This window comes from Rhincodon typus, chromosome 33 (assembly GCF_021869965.1).
Source record: "Rhincodon typus isolate 14 chromosome 33, sRhiTyp1.1, whole genome shotgun sequence".
In the NCBI taxonomy this organism is placed as follows: Eukaryota; Metazoa; Chordata; class Chondrichthyes; order Orectolobiformes; family Rhincodontidae; genus Rhincodon; species Rhincodon typus.
Genome location: NC_063364.1, coordinates 34,639,062 through 34,662,572, shown reverse-complemented (window position 1 = coordinate 34,662,572; position 23,511 = coordinate 34,639,062). Strand labels below are relative to the sequence as shown.

General features: G+C 43.6%; 1 protein-coding gene across 2 annotated transcripts in view; it reads left to right on the top strand.

Moving 5' to 3' along the window:
- Nucleotides 1-23,511, top strand: part of hdc (histidine decarboxylase) — a 35,159-nt gene that overhangs the window by 8,623 nt on the left and 3,025 nt on the right. Inside the window, exons 6-11 of one of the 2 annotated variants that reach the window (XM_048615974.1) lie at nucleotides 3,591-3,657; nucleotides 4,453-4,615; nucleotides 5,323-5,413; nucleotides 10,078-10,176; nucleotides 16,529-16,630; nucleotides 18,966-19,866. In XM_048615974.1, the coding sequence (XP_048471931.1) occupies nucleotides 3,591-3,657; nucleotides 4,453-4,615; nucleotides 5,323-5,413; nucleotides 10,078-10,176; nucleotides 16,529-16,630; nucleotides 18,966-19,538 (1,095 nt within the window). In that variant the 3' untranslated portion in view covers nucleotides 19,539-19,866. Of the gene's footprint in view, nucleotides 1-3,590; nucleotides 3,658-4,452; nucleotides 4,616-5,322; nucleotides 5,414-10,077; nucleotides 10,177-16,528; nucleotides 16,631-18,965; nucleotides 19,867-23,511 lie in introns of those variants that run through there. The other variant, XM_048615973.1, reaches the window with a different exon arrangement.

The following is a 23,511-nucleotide window of genomic DNA, read 5'->3' as shown; positions in this document are numbered from 1 at the left end:
CCCAGGACCTTATCATTAAGTGTATAAGTCCTGCCCTGATTTGCCTTTCCAAAATGCAGCACCTCACATTTATCTAAATTAAACTCCATCTGCCACTCCTCAGCCCATTGACCCATCTGGTCAAGACCCCGTTGTACTCTGAGGTAACCTTCTTCACTGTCCACTACACATTCCATTTTAGTGTCATCTGCAAATTTACCAACGATACCTCCTATATTCACATCCGAATCATTTATATAAATGACAAAAAGCAGTGGACCCAGCACCAATCCTTGTGGGACTCTGATGGTCACAGGCCTCCAGTCTGAAAAGCAACCCTCCACCACCACCCTCTGTCTTCTACCTTCGAGCTAGTTCTGTATCCAAATGCATAGTTCTCCCTGTATTCCATGTGATCTAACCTTGCTAATCAGTCTACCATGAGGTCAAACACCTTACTGAAGTCCACATAGATCATGTCCATTGCTCAGCCTTCATCAATCCACTTCATTACTTCTTCAAAAAACACAAGTTAGTGAGACATGATTTCCCACACACAAAGTCATGTTGACTATCCCTAATCAGTCCTTGGCTTTACAAATACATATAAATCCTGTCCCTCAGGATTCCATCCAACAATTTGCCCACCACTGATGTCAGGCTCACAGGTCTATAGTTCCCTGGCTTTTCCTTACCACCTTTCTTAAATAGTGGCACTACGTTAGCCAACTTCCAGTCTTCCGGCACCTCACCTGTAGCTATCGATGATACAAATATTTCAGCAAGGGCCCCAGCAATCACTTCCCCAGCTTCCCATGGTATACCTGATCAGGTCTCGGGGATTTATCCATCTTTATGCATTTTAAGACGTCCAACACCTCCTCCTCTGTAATATGGACATTTTTCAAGATGTCGTATTTATTTCCTCACGTTCTCTATCTTCCATATCCTTCTCCACAGTAAATACGCATTTAGTATCTCCCCCATCTCCTGCGGTTTCACACATAGGGGACCTTGCTGATCTTTAAGGGGCCCTGTTACCCTTTTGTCCTGAATGTATTTGTCGAATCCCTTTGGATTCTCCAGGACCCTATTTGCCAAAGCTATCTCATGTCCCCTTTTTGCCCTCCTGATTTCATCTTAAGTATGCCTTTATATTCTTCTAGTGATTCACTCGATCCCTGCTGTCTATACCTGACATATGCCTCCTTCTTTTTCTTGACCAAAGCCTCAATTTCTTTAGTCATCCAGCATTCCCTACAGCTAGCAGCCTTGCCCTTCACCCTAACATTAACATACTGTCCCTGGACTCTCGTTATCTCATTTTTGAAGGCTCCCCATTTCCCAGCCATCCCTTTACCTGCAAACATCTGCTCCCAATCAACTTTTGAAAGTTCTTGCCTAATGCCATCAAAATTGGCCTTCAGTCCCATCTGGATTTTGTGTGTTTCTATGACATCCCCCTGTAACTTTATAAGTTCCAGTGAGTACAAGCCCAGTCGATCCAGTCTTTCCTCATATGTCAGTCATCCCGGGAATCAGTCTGGTGAACCTTCGCTGGACTCCCTCAATAACAAGAACGTCCTTCCTCAGACTAGGAGATCAAAACTGCACACAATACTCAAGGAGTGGCCTCACCAAGGCCCTGTATAACTGCAGCAAGACACCCTTAATCTGATGCTCAAATCCTCTTGCTATGAAGGCCAGCATGCCATTAGCTTTCCTCACTGCCTGCTGCACCTACATACCAACCTTCAGTGACTGTTCAACTGTGACACCCAGGTCTCATTGCACCTCACCTTTTCCTAAACTGCCATCATTCAGATAATAATCTGCCTTCCTGTTTTTGTGACCAAAGTCGATAACCTCACATTTGTCCACATTATAGAGGTAAGCGATGGCCTCATGGTATTATTGCCAGACTGTTAGTCTAGAGACCCAGGTAATGTTCTGGGGACCCGGGTTCAAAAGACATCTACCGTGGCGGAATTTGAATTCAATAATAATCTCAAGTTACAAGTCTAATGATGACCATCAAACCATTGCTGATTGTCAGGAAAAACCCATCTGGTTCATTAATCTCCTTTAGGGGAAGGAAACTGCCATCCTTACCTGGTCTGGCCTACATGTGACTCCAGACCCACAGCAATGTGGTTGACTTGTAATTGCCCTCTGGGCAATTAGGGATGGGCACTAAATGCTGGTCTAGCCAATGATGCCCACATCTCATGAATGAATAAAAAAAATTGCATTTGCCAAATATTTGTTCCCTCAGCCAGCCTGTCCAAGTCACCCTGCACCCTCTTAGCATCCTCCTCACAGCACACACTGCCACCCAGCTTAGTGCCATCTGCAGATTTGGACGTATGGCATTCTATTCCTTCGTCCAAACTGCCGAAGTATATTGTGAACAGCTGGGGTCCCAGCACTGAACCCTGTGGTACCCCACTCGTCACTGCCTGCCTGCCACTCTGAAAAGGATCCGTTTATTCCAACTCTCTGCTTACTGTCTGCCAATTAGTTCTCTATCCACGTCAATACATTACCTCTGATACCATGAGCTTTAATTTTTCTTACTAATCTCTTGTGTGGATCCTTATCAAAAGCCTTTTGAAAGTCCAGATACACAACATGTACTGATTCACCCTTGGTCACATCCTCAAAACATTTCTGAAGATTTGTCAAACACAATTTCCCTTTAGTGAATTCACGCTGATTAGGACTAATCGTGTCACTGCTTTCCAAATGCTTAGTTATTACATCCTTAATAATTGACTCCAGCATTTTCCCCACTGCTGATGTCACGCTAACTGGCCTATAATTCCCCATTTTCTCTCTCCCTCCTTTTTTTTTTAAAGAGTGGGGTTACATTAGCTACCCCTACAGTCCATTGGAACTCATACAGAGTCTACAGAATGCTGGGAAATGATTACCAACGCACCCATTATTTCTAGGGCCACTTCCATAAGTACTGTGGGATGTAGAGCATCATACCCTGGGGGCTTGTCGGGTTTTAATCCAATTAATTTCCCCAATACCATCTCCTGACTAATAAGGATTTCTTTCAGTTCCTCCTTCATGCTAGACCCTCTGTACCCCAGCATTTCCAGAAGGTTATTTGTGTGAAGTCTTAGTGAGGACAGATCCAAAGTATTTGTTAAACTGCTCTGCCATCTCTTTGTTGTCCATTATGAAATCACCTGATTCTAACGTGAAAGAGACCTACATTTGTCTTCACCAGCCTTTTTCTCTTCACATATGTAACAGATGGGGCACTGCTTACAGGGTCCAGGAGCCAGGTAGGCAGACCGGAAAACACAGTAAAGTATGTCTGGAATTATCCAAGAAGCAGATTGTCTGCTTTGTCCTGGTAACTGCAACAAAAGCAAACAGAGTGCTTCATGCCTTGTTTACTTTTCTTTTTTCATTCATGGAAATATGGACATCACTCACTCAACCAGCATTTATTGCCCATCTCTAATTGCCCAGAGGGCAGTTGAGAATCAACAACATTGTGTGTCAGGAGTCTCCAAAGTGCCCGTGGCGATATATTAAAGGGTGTTTGTAGTCTGCAGTTTCTCTTACCTGATATACTCTGTCCTGTTCTTTAGGTTTGTGCCACACTCGGTACGACTGCTGTTTGTGCCTTTGACTGTTTGAGTGAACTGGGACCTATTTGTAAGTTGCAGTTTATAGAATTATTTCTGGGACCCCTACAGTTTACAGCATTTTCCTCTCTTGAATGATTTGAAACATGAACCTGGTTAAGATGTCAGATGAATTGTTACAGGGGATTACTGGGTGTGTTATACATTCTCCTTGAAGCTTTTCTCCCTCACTGTTGTACAGAGATCTCAATTGGAATCCACAATCAGAGTCTGGGTCCTGAGGATCAACCTCCCGCCTCATCCCACACCAGGGCTCTGAGGATCCGTCTCTCGGGGGAACAGGCTGAAACAGACAAGCTGCACAATAGACACTGAAACAAGGAGAAAGTTCACTTTCTGAAAGTCAGGTCCAGCCCAGCCCAGTATTTGAACAGTGACTTGTACTTTAATATTCACACTGGGTTAACAACTAGAGCAATCTGTGTGTTTGACCTCAGCCCAGAGTCTACACTAACCCAAAAGGATTTAGTAAGCATCTTGCAAAGAATAAATACATTTTCTAAAAAGTACTTTTAAAAAATCTGTCATTTAGATTTAGCTCAGAATTTGGAGTGAGAATGGAGTGGAGTCTGAGACTGGGGTCAGGTATAGGCCACTCTCCTGTTTGAGCAATTTCCCCGCAGTTCTGAATATTTGAATTTTTAGGATTTGAAGTTTCTGACAGAAACTCAAGGAGGCTTCATAAACGTACTGACCAGAGCCCTGAGCAGTCCAGTGAACTTTAGCCGATTGCAATGTTGTGTAAAATAGTTGGATGGTTTTGGAATGGAGAATTAGAAATGTTTTTCTTGCTGTGGCTGTCTAGGTGCCAGGGAGGAACTGTGGCTTCACATTGATGCAGCATATGCAGGATCTGCCTTCCTGTGTCCTGAATTTCGGAATTTCCTGCAGGGTATTGAATATGCAGATTCCTTCGTCTTTAACCCCTCCAAGTGGATGATGGTTCACTTTGACTGCACAGTGTTTTGGTAAGTGATGCCAAAGAGAGACTGAAACTACCCTGTGACAGACATCTGTTACAGCAGGAGGAGGCCATTCCCACCAAATCCATTGCACTGTTCATCATGTGAATGATCTTCTGTCTCAATCCACCTTCCCAAACTATCCCCATGTCCCCCCTTAATGTCAAAATCTATTGATTTCTGTCTTGAATATAGTCGAACAACAAACACTTACTTCTTCAAACTATAGTAAAATGGAATATACAAAGGATGATGATGTAACTGATGGTGTTATTCTGGCAAAAGGGAGAGAAATGAGAAGCTTCAAGTAAGGGGAGAGGTTTTGACATGACATGACAGTACTCAGTGACTTGTCACATACAAATGCAGATCTGTGTGACAGTACAGGTGAAAGTGAGGGAGCGGTACTCTTGGATAAGGATGAACTAGGACTGAGACACCAGGACAGGTGGTAACTTAATGAAAGGGACCAATCTCTAGGTGTCTGTATAGACACCTACAGGCACAGTCTCTGAGAATGCTAGCAGTGGGGTCTGCATCAAATAAAAACAGCTCCATCTGAACTGGCATGAAGCGTTTGGGACTGAGGTTTCTTAAAATCTCTAAACTGTTTGTTCCGTTCAGGCTTGTTGCACCTAGACTTTTTGATTTGCTGTCTGCAGCTCAGTCAGCTGTGATTTGCTATTTACCTGACTGGAGTTTCTCACTCACAGGGTGAAAGACAAGTGGAAACTACAGGAAACCTTCAGTGTAAACCCTGTGTATCTCCGACATGCCAACTCTGGAGCAACTACAGACTTCATGGTGAGCTGTTGGTTTTCAATGTCATACTGTGTACTATCAGCAGACAGCTGGGAGTGGGAAGGGCTGGAGAAAAGGAACTTGATGTGGACTCAGAACGTTTGCTGAGATGACAATTATATTGGTTAATAAGGTCAGAGCTTGGTAGATGCTGAGGGTCAACTTCCAAAAGCATGTCAGTAACAAGAAGAGTCAGCCCAAGTACAAAAGCGACAACAATTTATGACAGTTTCAGGAAACTTTGAAAGAATAGTTAGCAAAGCTTAAGGGATATCAGGCTTCTTAAATTGAGACACTGAAAATTGAGTTCACAAGTCATGTTGTACCCTTATCAAGCACTGGTTAGATCCAGGCATAAAATATTGTGCCCAGCTCTGGTCACCATACTTCAGGAAGGTGGGAGGGTCCTTGAGAGGATACAGAGGAGATTTACCAGAATGGTTTCAGGGATAAGGGATTTTAGTGATGAGGTTAGTTTGGAGAAGCTGAGGTTGTTTACCTTGGAGTGAAGGAGATTGAGCAGGAGATTTTGGATGAGGTGCAGAAGATTAATTTGGCAGTTAGGTAAGAAGATAAAGAAGAAAAAAATCTGTTCCTGTTGACCGCTAGAACAAGGTTGGGGGTGGGAGGGGCACTGATAGAGCAAGGGTGGGGTATGAGGGGCACCGATAGAGCAAGGGTGGGAGTATGAGGGGCTCCGATAGAACAAGGGTGGGGGTGGGGGTGGGGAAGGGCACTGATAGGAACAAGGGTGGGGGTGGGGAGACAGACTTAAGGTTTTGGGAAAATGATGTGGCACAGTTTGTCAGAAAAAGGGTTATTTTTACACAGCAACAGGTAATGGTCTGGAGCTCTCGGTTTATGAAGGACCTGGCAGCAGAAACAGTTTCTAAAGGAAAATGGCCGAGTGCTTGAGGAAATAAACTTGAAGGAGGGAGAGAGTGGGGCGTTGAAACTGACTGGTTTGCTCAATGGACTCTTGCATAAACTTGATGGGCTGATTGGCCTCCTGCTGGGCTGAAAATGACTCTGATTCTGTCGTAGAAATCCAAAATAAAAACCTTTCATCAGCCTAATTGTACCAGCCTCCACCACTTCCCCTGGCAGCTCATTCCATACACATCTTTTAAAGATTTAAAAGGGACCTAAGGGCAATCTTTTCACAGAGGGTGGTGTGTGTATGGAATGAACTGCCAGAGGAAGTGGTGGAGGCTGGTACAATTAGAACTTTTAAAAGGCATCTGGATGGGTATATGAATAGGAAGGGTCTAGAGGGATATGGGCCAAATGCTGTCAAATGGAGCTAGATTAATTTAGGATATTTGGTCGGCATGGACGAGTTGACTGAAGGGTCTGTTTCCACGCTGTACAGCTGTGTGACTCTAAGACTGGCTGTTATTTCTAGGCCTCTGCTCTTAACTAATGAAATGTAGTTGCAAGGCACTGCGAGGAGGCTCCAAAAGTTAGATTCCACTTGGTCACATCAAGGTTAATGGGTGTGACACTGATCCTCCAACTGGGGAAGGGACATTCTCAAAAATCAGTGAAGACAGTGAGCAGTTCAGCCAGAGACAAGACAGACCGAGATTAATCAATTCAACACCTTCACACTTTGACATCTCATGCTGCCACTGTCAGTCTAAAAGGTTTGATTCAAAAGTCATTAAAATCTGAAAAGTTAGCAGTTTCTCTTGCCACAAATGCTGCCAGACCCGCTGAATTTCTCCAGCATTCTTTGTATCAACCCTGCATCAGTTATTGATTACTGTGACACAACTTATATAGAGATTTTATGGTTAGGGAATCAATGATCGATTCAATCAGAATACTAATTATTGCAAAAAATGTTCATGTTACAGATTTAACTTCTAATTAAATACAATCTGTCTTGATTTTGAGATTTCTGTGGTTCCCTGCAGCTTTCACCTAATTGCTTATCTGACAATCAACACTTTCGGAACTGTTTTTCCTGTCTCTTACCTGTGCATATAACTCTCTGACAAAGCCTAAGTGACATTCACCATCCGACAAAAAATGTTAACAGAACGTTACCACATCTGACTCGGCTATTGCTGATGTCTGACAGTGGTCAGAGACAGGTCTGCTGCTTGTTAGAATGTAAAATGTTTAGATTAGAGTTATAGATTCATACAGCACAGAAACAGACTCTTTGGTCCAACCCATCTGCGCCAACCACATATCCCAATCTGACCATGTCCCATTTTGCTAGTATTTGGCCCGCATCCCTCTAAACCCCTCCTATTCATATGCCCATCCAGATACCTTTTAAATGTTGTAATTGTACCAGCCTCCACCACTTCCTCTGGCAGCTCATTCCACACACACACCACCCTTTGCATGAAAACGTCTCAGGTCCTTTTTAAATCTTTCCTTCTCACAGTAAACCTGTGCCCTCTAGTTTTGGACTTCCCCACCCCAGGGGAAAAAGACCTTGGCTATTCATCCTATCCATGCCCCTCATGATTTTATAAACCTATATCAGGGTAACCCCTCAATCTCCAATGCTCCAGAGAAAATAGCCTCAGCCTGTTCAGCCTGGCCCTATAACTCAACCTCTCCAGTCCCAACAACATCCTTGTAAATCTTTTCTGCACCCTCTCAGGTTCAACAACATTCTTCCTATGGAAGGAAGACCAGAATTGCACACAGTATTCCAAAAGTGGCCTCACCAATGTCCTGTACAGCCACAACATGACATCCCAACTCCAATACTCAATACACTGACCAATGAAGGCAAGTGTGTCAAATGCCTTCCTCATCACCCTGTCTACCTTGACTCCACTTTCAAGGAACTATGTACTTGCACCCTTTGTTCAGTAGCATTCCCTAAGACCCCGTCATCAACTGTACAAATCCTGCCCTGGTTTGTCTTACCAAAATGTAACACCTCACATTTATCTAAATTAAACTCCATCTGCCACTCTTTGGCCCATTGGCCCACCTGATCAAGGTCCCATTGTACTCTGAGATAATGTCCTTCACTATCCACTACACAACATATTTTGGTGTCATCTACAAACTTACTAACCATGCCTCCTATATTCACATCCAAATCATTTACATAAATGACAAAAAGCAGTGGACCCAGCACCAATCCCTGCAGCACACTGCTGGGCATAGGCCTCCAGTCCAAAAAACAACCCTCTACCACTAGGATAACAAGGTGTAGAGCTGGATGAACACAGCAGGCCAAGCCAGGCATTTCTGAAGAAGGGTGCAGACCCGAAACATCAGCTTTCCTGCTCCTCTGATGCTGCCCGGCCTGCTGTGTTCCTCCAGCTCTACATCTTGTTATCTCAGATTCTCCAGCATCGGCAGTTCCTACTACCTCGACCACTAACCTCTGTCTCCTACCTTCAAGCCAATTTTGTATCCAATTGGCTAGTTCACCCAGATCCCACGTGATCTAACCTTAAAACCAATCTATCAGGCAGAACCTTGTCGAACACTTTGCTGAAGTCCATATAGACATCAAATATAAATCTTATTTTTCTCTACTCCCTTGTCACATTCAAATGAATCAGACAGCAACACGTCAGGATAAAAATAAAACTTCTTGTGGGTTTAACACAGAAGTTGTGACACCCCTAGCTGGTACAGTCACAAATTCTTCTGAAGCTGAAAGATAGAACCTGCACAACAAATGAAATTCTACAGTTTACTTATAACCAGAAACGAAAAGGAAAGCAACGGTAAATTTGAAGCAGTGCACCTCATAATCAAGGTCTGAAATTCCTAACATATTACCAATTCTAGGATTATGAGATCCAACCTTGGCAATGTAACTTTTGTTATTACAATGCCTTGACAAATTACAACAGGCTGATATCTCTGCGCTTTACATCTATTTACAAAAAAAAACTAAATGAAATAATTTACATGGACTTCTGGATGCATTTGTGAAATAACCCAGAGCCAGGGTTGGAGAGTTTGAGCTACAGGGAGAGGCTGAATAGGCTGGGGCTATTTTCCCTGGAGCGTTGAAAGCTGAGGGGTGACCCTATAGAGGTTTATAAAATCATGTGGGGCATAGATAGGGTGAATAGACCAGGGCTTTTCCCTGAGATGGGGGGAATCAAAAACTAGAGGGCATAGGTTTGGGGTGAGAGGAAAGATTTAGAAGGGACCTAAGGGGCAACATTTTCATACAGAGGGTGGTGCGTGTATGGAATGAGCTGCCAGAGGAAGTGGTGGAGGCTGGTACAATTAGAACATTTAAAAGGAATCTGGATGGGTATATGAATAGGAAGAGTTTAGAGGGATATGGGCAAATGGGACTGGATTAATTTAGGATATCTGGTTGGCATGGATGAGTTGGACCGAAGGGTCAGTTTCCATGTTTACAGCTCTATAACTCAATGGTGTGCAGTACTTCACATGGATCCTCATTAGATGTACAAAGCATGTTTTATCAGGGACCATGTGTGAATCTGAGAGTTTGTCAGCAAGCTGCATTAACATCTCAGTTTCTGGCATTAACTTAGTGCGGGGATTTATTTGAAGATATGATTTTCTTGTTGACAGGATGTGTGTGTTTCTCTCTCTCTCTCTCTCCCCACCCCGTCTGTCTCCCTCTCTCTCTCTCTCCCCCCCTCCCTCCCCCCCCCCCCCCTCTCTCTCTCCTCCCCCTCTCTCTCCCTCTACAGCACTGGCAAATCCCTTTGAGCCGTAGATTCAGATCTTTAAAGCTCTGGTTTGTTATTCGCTCTTTTGGCGTGAAGAAACTCCAGGAGCATATCAGACATGTAAGTGTTGGGTGTGTTATTTGTTTAAATATTCATTACAGATGTAGGTGATGTGGTTTTTGTGTGGGAAGGAGAGTATTGTAAACCAAATGTTGGCTATTAACCAACAGAACTACAAATTGACTAAAGGCCAGATAATGTCACTCCCTTTCTCTGAGCCAGATTTACATCAAAATTTCAAAACAAAGGTTCCCTTAGCTACTTGCTGAGCACTTTAATTATTCTCCAGGTCTCCTCCCAACCCCTGCCCCCCAGTGCAACCCATATAAAACAATGCTAAGAAACATTGAGACAACAAGGTGCAGAGCTGGATGAACACAGCAGGCCAAGCAGCATCATAGGAGCAGAAAGGCTGACGTTTCAGGCCTAGACCCTGGCCTGCTGTGTTCATCCAGCTCTGCACCTTGTTGTCTCGGATTCTCCAGCATCTGCAGTTCCTACTATCTCTAAGAAACATTGATTCTGTTGCTTGTTAGATCAGTCAGTTGCGTTGAAAATTGTGAAACAGCATATTTTGAGGATGTAATCATAGTGGCAGAAGGAAAGGCTGAACTAATGCAGAAGCCTCTAGGCCCGAAACGTCAGCCTTCCTGCTCCTCTGATGCTGCTTGGCCTGCTGTGTTCATCCAGCTCTACACCTTGTTATCACAGAAGCCAGCCTTTCAGACCCAGTATGCTGCAGTGATTCAGCCTGAGCTCAGGAATAAGAAGGTGGAATGATGTGCTGAATGTAATCTACAGACCTCTGGCTAATAGGAAGGAGATAGAGAAACAAAGCTGCAAGGAAACTACAGAGGCATAAATATACAAAGTAGTTAAATATACACACTAGGATAATGGTTGTGTAAGGAGCTGTGAAAGACAATATTCCTAGATTGTGTTCAGGACACCAGCATAAAAGTGTGTCAATTCAACAAGCAAGGACGCATTGCTAGACCTGATTCTCAGGAACAAGGAGGGTCAAGTAGAACATGAGACAGTAGGGAATATTTACAGGACAATGATCTTTGTTTCATAATATTTAGAATGACTGTAGAAAATGACATTGGTCAATGAAGAGTAAGAACTATCAACTGGTGGACAGCAGACTTCAATGGGGCAAGAACAGATCATATAGAGACAGACCGTAACTGAAGATTGGCAGGAAAAACAGTTGCTGAACAATGGGTAGCTTCAAGACAAGGTCAGGTTGGGCATAGTCATGGAATATTCCCTCAAAAGGGAAACAAACAAATCCATATGTCCCAGGATGACAAAGCAGATAGAAGTTAAAGGAAATGTGTGCTTATGACAGGTGTCAAGAAGTAAATACAGTTGAAAACCAAGCTAAACACAGAAGGTTCAGAGGAAAATATAGAAGAAAATTACTAGAAGCAAAAAGGGATTATAAAAAAAAAGGCAGGCAGCTAACATGAAAAGGAAATCCCAATGCACATCAATTGTAAAAGGGTGGTAAAAGGAGTACAGCCAATGAGGGACCGAAAAGGGGATTTCCTCATGGAGACAAGAGGCATGGCTGAGGTTTCAAATCTGTCTTTACTGACAAGGCAGATGCTATCAAGGCAATAGTGACAGAAAAGGAAACTCAGTCACTGGAAGGGTTTAAAATCGATAAAAAGGAGGTAATTGGATAACCTGCACATTTAAAGTTGATGAAGAACTGGGACTGGTTGAGATGCATTCCAAGAACATTGAACGAAGTGAGAGTGGAAATTGCAGAGGCATGGGCAAGTATATTTCAGTATATTCCAGCTCTGATGAAGAGTCATGTAGATTCGAAACATTACGTTGCTCTCTCTCCATGGATGCTGCCCAACCTGCTGTGATTTCCTACAATTTTTTGTTTTCAGTATATTTCAGTCTTCCCTGGAATTGGAGAATTGCAAAATGTGGACTGATTCAGAAAAGTCAGCATGGATTTGTTAAGTGAAAATCATGTCTAACTAACTTGCCGAAGTTTTTTTTAAGATGTAACAGAGAGAGATGATGAAGGGAAGGTGCTGATGTGGTGTACATGGATTTCCAGAAGGCATTTGATACAGTGATATGCAACATACTTGTGAGGAAAGTTATAGGTCATGGGATAAAAGAAACAGTCACAACTTGCATATAAAACTAGCCACGGGAGAGAAAGTATTAATGGATATTTTTCAGGGTAGATGAAGGTTTGTCAAGGAGTTCCCCAGGACTCAGCTTTGGGACCTTTGCTTTCTTGATATAAGTAAATAATCCAGATCCTGGTGTGCACGGGACAATTTCAAAGTTTGCAGGTGACACAGAAACTGGGAGAATTGCAAACTGTGAAGAGAACAGTGTGAAATTCCAAAAGGACATTGACCAGTTGGCAGAGTGGGCAGATAGGTGGCAAATGAGGCTCAATGAAGAGAAGTGTGAGGTGATGCACTTTGATAGAAAGTACAGGCAGAGACAATATAGGATAAAGAGTGCTATTCTTAGTGTGTAGGAGGAGAGACACCCGGGTTAATATTTGCGTAAATCATTAAAAGGTGGGAGGACAAGTAGAGAGAACTCCTGATAAAGCAAATCATATTCTAGGCTTCATTAATAGGGGAATAGAGTGAAGAGGCATAGAGGTTGTGATCCATCTATACAGGCCACTGGTTAGACCTCTGCTAGAGTTCTGCACATCACAATAGAGGGAGGATGTGAATGCATTAGTGAAAAAGCAGAAAACATTTACAGGAATGTTTCCAGGGATGAAAGATTTCAATTATGAGGATAGATTGGAGATGTTGTAACTGTTTTCCTTGGAGAGGAGAAGGCTGCAAGGAATAGAAATTTTCAAAATCATGAAAGATCTGGATGGAGTAGGTGGAGAAAAAAAAACTGATTCTGTCATAAAATGGTTCAGGACCAGGTGGCCATTTTAAGAGGCTTTGCAAAAGAAGCAAGTAGGAGGTGAAAGACCTTTTCTCACTTTGACTAACTCGGGTATGGAAGGCACTGCCTGGTGGGGACAGAATCAATTGAGACATTGAACAGGATTGTTTCTATTGAAATCACCGTTCAATGTGTGGGGTTATAGGGAGGAGGCCAGAGACTGGCACTAAGTCGAACTGCTCAGAGAGTTAGTGCAGACCGATGGGCTGATTGGCCTCTTTATGCACCAGAGCAATTGTGTGATTTTGTGAAGAATTTATCTCTGCTTTAAGATTATTCAGAGATTCTAAACTGCCTTTTCAGGAAGAGAGTTCCAATGGTTCACGACCCTCTGAGCAAACCCTTCTCAACATTTCTGGCTTAAATGGCCAACCCTTGATTTTTAAACAGTGACCCTGAGCTCTAGATTCCTCCAGAAGGGGAAACACCCTCTCACCATCCACCCTGTCAGACTCCTTAGGCATTTATACGTTTCATCAAAGTCACCTCTTGCTCTTTTAAGCTGCAGTGACACAAGCCAAGCCTTACCCACCAAGACAACCTACTCCTTCTGGGTATTAATCCCGACTGACTCCATTTATTTACATCTTTGCTTCAATCAGGTGACCAATAGTGTACACAATACTCTAGATGTGATCTCACCAGTGCCCTGTCTAAGCGAAACATAACCTCTCTACTTTAGTATTCAATTCTCCTTACAATACATGAGAATGTTCTATGAGCTTTCTTAATTACTTGTTGTATCTGCAAATTAACCTTCTGCAATTCATGCACTAGAACACTCCAATCTCTGCATCTGAGTGCTGCAATCTCACATTTAAATAAAATGTTTCATTTTATTCTAACTGCCAAAATAGACATTTTCCCAAATTATACTCATTATACAGACATGTTCTGTATAATGTATAATTAAAGTTTAATTGTGTCCATTCACCTAACATTTGTTGTCTCCCTTTGTCGTCTTCATAACTTACATTCCTGCCTATCTTTGTGTCATCAGCAAATGTAGCAACCAAACTTTCTTTCCCCTCAATGACCCATTAAGCCGAATCCCTGCAAAAGAATAGTCAGCCCAGGCAATTTTCTATCTATTCTAATACATGTGCATTATACTATCAGCTTTTATTTTCTGCTATAACCCTTGATTGGGCACCTTATCAAATATCTTCTTGAAATCTAAATTAAGCACACCTACTCGTTCCCCTTTATCCACTGCACGTTACTTCTTAAAAGAATTCCATTAAATTGATTTCCCTTTTCACAAAATGTCTTTGAAAAATCTTTTTAATGCTTTCCCTCTGGCAGATGTTAAATTAACTGGGCTGTAGATTTCTGCTTGGAGACAGTAGGGACTGCAGATGCTGGAAGCTAGAGTCAATAATTGTGGAGCTAGAAAAGCACAGCCGGTCAGACAGCATCCGAAGAGCAGGAAGGTCAATGTTTCAGGCAGACACCCTTCGTCAGGACTGGGGAGGGGAGGGGAGGGGAGCCAGTAAATAGAGGAAGGGGTGGGGCTGGGGGAGGGTAGGTGAAACGGAGATAGATGGATGCAGGTAGGGGGTTATTGTGGTTGGTCAGTGAGAAGGGTGGAGCAGATGGATGAGTCAGAAGATGGACAGGTTGGGGGTGGAGAGATTTTGAAACTGGTGAAGTCAATATTCAGGCTATTGGGCTGTAAGCTCCAAAGGCGAAATACGAGGTGTTGTTCCTCCAGATTACGTTTGGCCTCACTTTGACAGTGGAGGAGGCCAAGGATAGTCATGTCACCAGGGGAGTGGGAGGGGCTGTTAAAGTGGATGGTAACTGGAAAGTCAGGTTGGTTGGTGCGTGCAGAGCGCAGATGCTCGACAAACTGGTCCCCAAGTCTACATTTGGTCTCCCTAATATAGAGGAGACCGCATCAGGAGCAACGCGTACAGTAGATGGGCTAGGTGAAGTGCAGGTGAATCTTTGCCAGATTTGGAAGGATTGTTTGGGTCCTCGTATGGAGGTAGAGGACAGGTGTAGGGGCAGGTGTAGCACCTCCTGCAGTTGCAGGGAAAGGTACTGGGTGTGATGAGGGGTTGGTGGGGTGTATGGAGCTGACAAGGGAGTCACGGAGTGAATGGTCCCTGTGGAAAGCGGACAGGGGTGGGGAAGGAAATATCTTTTTCGTGGTGGGGTTTGATTGTAGGTGGCAGAAATGTCAGAGGATGATGTGTTGGATTTGGAGGTATTCGCCACCTACAATCAGACCCCACTACTAAAAAAGGGACCACCTGCCCCTACACCTCTCCTCTACCTCCATACGAGGACCCAAACAATCCTTCCAAATCTGGCAAAGATTCACCTGCACTTCACCTAGCCCATCTACTGTATGCGTTGCTCCTGATGCGGTCTCCTCTATATCAGGGAGACCAAATGTAGACTTGGGGACCAGTTGGTCGAGCATCTGCGCTCTGCACGCACCAACCAACCTGACTTTCCAGTTACCATCCACTTTAACAGCCCCTCCCACTCCCCTGGTGACATGACCATCCTTGGCCTCCTCCACTGTCAGAGTGAAGCCAAACGTAATCTGGAGGAACAACACCTCATATTTCGCCTTTGGAGCTTACAGCCCAATGGCCTGAATATTGACTTCACCAGCTTCAAAATCTCTCCTCCCCCAACTTGTCTATCTTCTGACTCACTAATCTGCTCCACCCTTCTCATTGACCAACCACAATAACCCCCTACCTGCATCCACCTATCTCCATCTCACTTACCATTCCCTCAGCCTCAGCCCTACCCCCTTCCTCTATTTATTTCTGGGCTCCCCTCCCCCTCCCCAGTCCTGACAAAATGTGTCCACCCGAAATGTCGACTTTCCTGCTCCTCGGATGCTGTCTGACCGGCTGTGCTTTTCCAACTTCACATTTATTGACCATAGATTTCTGCTGTCTGTCTCCCATTTTGAATAAAGAAGGTGAATTAACCATTTTCCATGTAAATAGAACCTTCCTGAATACATGGAGTTTTGGAAAATCAGAATCAATTCATCAATTCTCCCACTAACCACTTCATTTAAGATCCTTGGATGAAGTCCATCAGGACTCAGGCATTTGTCAGCTCACAGCTCAGCACCACTTTCCTGATGGTGGTCATTGACTTGAGCTTATTCCTCCTGTCTATTTCCTCATTTACAGCTACTTCCGGTATACCAATTGTATAGTCTATCGTGAAGATCGATGTAAAATACCAGATTAGTTGAATCCCTCTTTCAGGTTGCCACTCTATTGATTCCAGCCCAGTTCTCTCTGTTCTTGCATCAGCTTTAAAATTGTACCATTGAGTTTATTCTCTTTCCCTTCACTCTTCCTTCCAAAATACATTAATGCTCAATGTTGTTATATGTACATCATCTTCACTCAGTTCATGGAAACTCATTGCAGTTTTTTATTGTCGTTTCATTCCATGCTTTAATGAACAGGGCACGAAGATGGCCAAATATTTTGAGACCTTAGTTCGAAGGGATTCCAATTTTGAAGTCCCAGCAAAAAGGCACCTTGGACTGGTGACTTTCCGTCTGAAGGTGAGGGAAAATACTATGGCCTTTTCACAAAATTATTTTTTCATTCATTCATGGGATATGGGCATTGCTGGCTGGGCTATCATTTATTGCTTCTTCTCAGCTGCTCTTGACAGGGTGGTGACGAGCTGCCTTCTTGAACCTCTTCAGCCTTTGTCATGTAGGTAAATCCTCAATGCTGATAGGGAGGGAGGGCCAGGACTTTGATCCAGAGCCACTGAAGGAACAGTAATACATTTCCTGCAGGGTCAGTGTTCCCATGTATCTGTTGCCCTTGTCCTTCTTGATAGAAATGATGGTAGTTTTGAAAGGTGCTGTCTAAGAAGACCATAAGACCATAAGATACAGGGGCAGAAATTAGGCCATTTGGCCCATCGAGTCTGCTCTGCCATTCAATCATGGCTGATAAGTTCCTGAACCCCATTCTCCTGCTTTCTCCCCATAACCCGTGATCCCCTGGACAATCAAGAACCTATCTAACTCAGTCTTAAATATACTCAATGACCTGGCCTCCACAGCCTTCAGTGGCAGTGAATTCCATAGATTCATCACTCTCTGGCTGAAAATGTTTCTCCTTATCTCCATTCTAAAAGGTCTTCCCTTTACTCTAAGGCTGTGCCCTTGGGTCCTAGTCTCTCCTACCAATGGAAGCATCTTCCCAACATCCACTCTGCCGAGGCCATTCAGTATTCTGTAAGTTTCAATTAGATCCCCCCTCATCCTTCTAAACTCCAATGAGTATAGTCCCAGAGTTCTCAAACATTCCTCATATGTTAAGCTTTCCATTCCTGGGACCATTCCCGTGAACCTCCTCTGAACCTGCTCCAGGGCCAGTACATCCTTCCAGAGATATGGGGCCCAAAAGTGCATGCAATACTCCAAATGTGGCCTGACCAGAGCCTTATAAAGCTTCAGCAGTACATCCCTGCTTTTATATTCAAGTTGTCTCAAAATAAATGCCAACATTGCATTTGCCTTCCTGACTACTGACTCAACCTGCAAGTTTACCTTGAGAGAATCCTGGACTAGAACTCCCAAGTCCCTTTGCACTTCAGACTTCTGAATTTTCTTCCCATTTACAAAATAGTCCATGCTTTTATTCTTCTTACCAAAGTACATGACCTCACACTTTCCCACGTTGTAATCCATCTGCCACTTCTTTGCCCACTCTCCCAGCCTGTCCAAATCCTTCTGCAGCCTCCCCACCTCCTCAATACTACCTTGTCCCTCCACCTATCTTTGTATCGTCTGCAAACTTAGCCAGAATGCCCACATCTAGATCATTAATGTCTAAAGTGAAAAGTTGTGGTCCCAGCACTGACCCTTGCGGAACTCCACTTGTTACTGGCTGCCATCCTGAGAAAGACCCCTTTATCCCCACTCTCTTCTTTCTGCCAGACAGCCAATCTTCTATCCATGCTAGCACCTTGCCTCTAACACCATGGGCCCTTATAAAGGGCTCACTTAGCAAGACTTGATAAATTTCTGCAGTGCATCCTGTAGATAGTACACACTGCTGCTACTGAGCTTCGGTGGTGGAGGGAGTGGACGCTTGTGGATGTGATGCCAATCAAGTGGGCAGCTTTGTCCTGGATGGTGTTGAACTTCTTGAGTGTTGTTGGGGTTTCACCCATCCAGGCAAGTGGGGAGTATTCCATCACACTCCTGACTTGTGCCTTGTCAATGATGGACTAGATTTGGCAAAGATCAGGGGATGAGTTCTTCACCACAGGGTTCCCAGTCTCTGAACTGCTTTTGTAGCCACAGTATTTGTATGGCCAGTTTATAGTTCAGTTTTTGGTCGACAATAACCCCCACAATGTTGATGGTGGAGAATTCAGCAGTGGCGATACCGTTGAGTGTTGGGGGTGGTGGTTAGGTTCTGGTTTGTTGGGGAGGGTCATTGTGTGCCATGAATGTCACTGGCCACTTGCCAGCCCAAACCTGGAGAGTGTAGTCTCGCTGCATTTGGACGTGGACTGCTTCAGTATCTGAGTGTCATGAATGGTGTTGAACATTGCATCATCATCAGCAAATATCCCCACATTACGATGAAGGGAACGTCATTAATGAAGCAGCTGAAGATGGTTGGGCCTTGGTAAATGATGTTTGTGACTCTGGATTGTCGATAGAATTTTGATTGGTTTAGTTTCCTAGAACAGAGCTGGGAATCTGTCTGTTTGAAACTGTTCTCTGGGATTATGGGTTTGGAAGAGATATAGAGAAGGAATTAATTTACAGTTAAAGAGTTTTATTGGTGAGAATGCAGCTAAAGCTTACAGATTCTCATTGTGACAAAATTCCAATTGTAACGCTGCAGTTTTATCCAAATAAACAGGGACCAAACAGACTGACAGAAGAGCTTCTGACAGAACTCAACCAGTCAGGGACCATGTACCTGGTGCCTGCTACCATTTCCAACAGGTTCATTATTCGATTCACTGTCACCTCCCCAATGACAATCAAAGATGACATCCTGCAAGATTGGAACATAATCCAGCAAAATGCAATCAGAGTCCTAGCGAATCACTCCAAACCTCAGAATGGCTCCTTGAGCATTAGACGGGAAAGTGATCCACAGGAAGTCCAGTCAAGGTGTAAGAATGCTGATATAGTTCTGGTTTCTGGTAACAATCTCTCTGAACATCGTCAAACCCCACAGCGTTTACCAGCTGAATCCATGCTTACTCACAGACTCCCAAGAAGTGAGCTTGGTATTCAACAGCATATTTTACACTCTGAAGATCTAGTGGATCCTTTTGAAGACACATTCAATGTGGAAGTTTTGGAACCCAGATCTAAACCCATCTCTTCCTCAATGCTGTGGGGTCATCTTGCAATCCCAGAGAAACACGAAGCTCACAATTCAATGAGCTGCAATCCTGAACTCATTTCTGACATTGAGATGTGAAAGCCCTGTGGCAGTGGAGGAAGAGAAATCAGTCAGCTCTCAAATCCTAGAAAAGTGATACTGAGAAATAAGATCTAGAAAAAGTCTGCCCAAACTTTGCAGCATCGAAGAGTTCACTGCTTTGCTGCTACTTGTAGTTCATTCTGTTGTGTCTTTGTTCCCTCATCTTGTAGCCTATACTGATTTGATCATTTCTCTCAATCAGAGGAAAAGCACAGAATTATTGAGCTCTGATCTCTGTCCATTCCATAATCAGCTTTTAATTAACTGATTCTAATTTTTCCCCAGTGCTGTAACCTTTAGTTAATAAATAAAAACACTGCACTTATTTTCAGTCTCCATTTCATTCAGTTACATATAGCAATATGATTTTAAAAATAAGTCAATTTCAGTCAACTGAAATCATTAAACACATCTACAAAGTAAACACCCGAAACGAGTTTAAACAAAAAAAAAGGAAAATGCAGTAAGTTGTAGACAGTTGATGCTGAGAATTACTATTGGGGAAGATGGGGGTGGGGGAAGAGGAGGAAGATGATTTGGGTGTGTAGGGTAGAAGTTGAGAGGAACCTGACTCTGAATCTGCCAATGACATTGCTGCATCTCTTTCGAACCAGAAAAAAAAATGCCACTGGGTATCATGGGAGTAAATCTCGTTCTTAGCTTCACACAAGCCTAGGGAAGGGATAACGCAGCCCAGACCTCTTCCCCCAGTTAAACTACTTCACCAAGTCCTGATCATTCTTGAGATTCACTTTGTAACTCACCCCCAATCCCTTGGTGCCATGAGTAAGGCTCGAACCTCAGCCAACAAATCACAGACCTTCACATTATCTTAAGGGCATTAAAGTGAATCTCTAGCCAACAAAGCTACCTGTGTCCTAGGGTGACTAGATTTATATCTCCACGGTCACAGACAGATTCCTAGTGGCTACCTTGTAGTGACCAAGCCTCCCAACTCAGTGAGCACCATCCCACAATGGAATTGGCAGCTTCCTTTTATGTCAATTACATGGATTCTATGAAAATAATAATAAAAACAAAAATAATGGTTTGACCAAATGACAATATCTCTGAATAACACATTGCACTTCTTCCAAATCTGCTCTAGTAAATACTTGGTAATCATTTCTCACACAGCAATCAAATTTCAGGAAGCCATGTTGTAAAGTGGGCTGTACAGAGTGCAGCAATGTACAGGGTGATGATTCTATTCTCAGCGTTTATAGAAATATAACTTTTCATTCAGTTACATCAGAGAGAAGCCCAGCACTGTGCTACATGACAAACCTCCGACTAGATCAATGGGCTCGAGATGCAGAGTGAAGTCAGGACCCACACTCTTGTAAGTCTGAGGATGGAGTGATGCCATAAAGTGACAGGAACCCTGGCAGTTGACATGTATTGTCCAAAAGTGAGGCTTTGGTACCAGCGGAGGACATATGATCACACAGCTGGAGTCAGATACTGGAGACCCAAGTGCAAGATTGAATGCAGTCAACCAGCCAATACATTCATTATGGTTTCAACAGCAGAAAGGGGACCCTCCTGGTGTAGTGGTAGTGTCCATACCTCTGAGCCAGGAGTTCTAGGTTCAAATCCCATCTACTCCTGAGGTGTGTAATAACATCCCTGAACAGGTTGAGGAAAAATATCCCCTTCAGTAGCAGAAAGGCATGTGCAGTCACCAAAACTCAGGGAAAATTCAGAAATTCCCAAATACAATCTGAGCCGAGGGGAAAACCTGTCTCAGTCAGAATGCAGCAAAGATTCTGTAAATGAAAAGGAGAACATTCCAAGCCCATCCAAAATTAAATGTTTAGTTGATAACAGGGGAATATTCAACTGACCCAGACACAATATTCCATTAATTCAAAATCCTTTATTTTCTATAACATCATTCTATAAACTAATTACACCATAAGACATAGGAGCAAAATTAGGCCATTCAGCCCATCAAGTCTGCTTTGCTATTCGATCATTCATTCTGCTGACTTCTCCCCATAACCCATGACCCCCCAACAAATCAAGAATGTATCTATCTCTGTCTTAAATACCCTCAGCAACTGGGCCTCCACAGCCTTCTGCAATGAGTTCCCCAGATTCACCACCCTCTGGCTGAAGAAATTCCTCCTCATTTCAGTTCTAAAGGATCATCCCTTCACCCAGAGGCTGTACCCTCGGCTCCTAGTCTCTCTGACTAATGGAAACATCTTCTCCATTTTCACTCTATCCAGGCTTCTCAGGAGCCTGTAAGTTTCAATGAGACCCCCCTTATCCTCCTATACTTCACCGAGTACAGACCCAGAGTTTTCAATCACTCCTCATATGACAAGCCCTTCATTCCTAGGATCATTCTTGCAAACCTCCTCTGGACCCTCTCGAAGGCCTGCATATCCTTCCTCAGATACAGGGCCCAAAACTGCTGACAATATTCCAAACGTGATCTGACCAGAATCTTATACAGTCTCAGCAGTACATCTCTGCTCCTGTATTGTAGCCCTCTCAAAATGAATGCCAACATTGCATTGGCTTTCCTGACCGCTGACTGAACCTTCATGTTAAAAGAATCTGGAACTAGGACATCCAAGTCCCGTCGTGCTTCAGATTTTCAATGCCTTTCCCCATCTAAAAAATTGTCTTTGCCTCTATTCCTCCCAAAGTGCATAATCTCACTTTCCCACATTGAATTCCATCTGCCACTTCTTTGCCCATTTGCTAAATGGCCTATAGTCTCCAGTCTTCTGCCTCCCACCCTTCTTAGACAAAATGTTACATTAACCATTTTCCAGTCCTCTGGGACCTTCCCTGACTCCAGTGATTCCTGATAGATCACCACCAATGCTTCTACATTCTCCTCCGCTATCTCCTTCAGAACCCTGGGAAGTAATCCATCTGGTCTGAGTAATTTATCCACCTTCACCCCTTTCAACTTCCCCAGCACCTTCTCTTTAGTGATGGCCGCTACAGTCACTTCTGTCTCGGACTCTCTTGAAGTTCTGGTATGCTGCTGTTATCTTCCACTGTCAAAAGTACATATTCAGTTCCTCTACCATTTCTTTGTTCCCCATTAGTATTTTGCAGTCTCATTTCCAGCATCCAATGTTCACTCTTGCCTCTCTTTTACCTTTTAGATATCTAAAAGAACTCTTGCTATCTTTTATATTACTACTAACTTGCTCTCATATTTCATCTTCTCCCCTTTATTGCTTTTTCAGTTATCATCTGCTGGTGTTTAAAGGCTTCCCAATATTCTGGCTTTCCACTAAACTTCACCACATTGATTCCTTTTCCTTTTGCTTTTATGTCGTCCCTGACTTCCCTTGTCAGCCATGGTTACCTCATCCTGTCCTTACTGTGCTGTATGACTCTATGACTTTGATTCCTGCCATTGCTGCTCCACCATCTTCGGTGCAAGCCTCCCCTTCCAATCAACTGTGGCCAGCTCCTCCCTCATGTCTTTGTCGTTACCTTTACTCAATTGTAATTGTAAGACACATACACTTGGAGATTTAGTTCCCAGCCCTGATCCCCTTACAGCCATGTCTCTGTGATACCCACAACATCATACCTGCCAATTTCAATCTTGCTACAAGTTCATTTACCTTGTTTCACACACTGCATGCATTTTAGTACAACACCCTCTGTCCTGAGTTGACTGACCCCCTTCTCATAGCATTTCCCTTATCTGCTATACCTGAACTGAGATTCCTGACCCTTTCCATTTTCTCTGTCCTATGACTCGTTTTGGAAACTTTAACTTCTGCTAAGCCCTCCCCTCCTTTAACGCTTTTCATAATTTTCCCTGCAAGTGAACCCCCCCCTCCCCCACTATTGAGTTTAAAGTCCTATCCACAGCCCTCTACAGCCCCAGCTATGTGATTGCCAGGACTCTGGTTCCAGCATATTCCCATCATAGAACATAGAACATAGAACATTACAGCGCAGTACAGGCCCTTCGGCCCTCGATGTT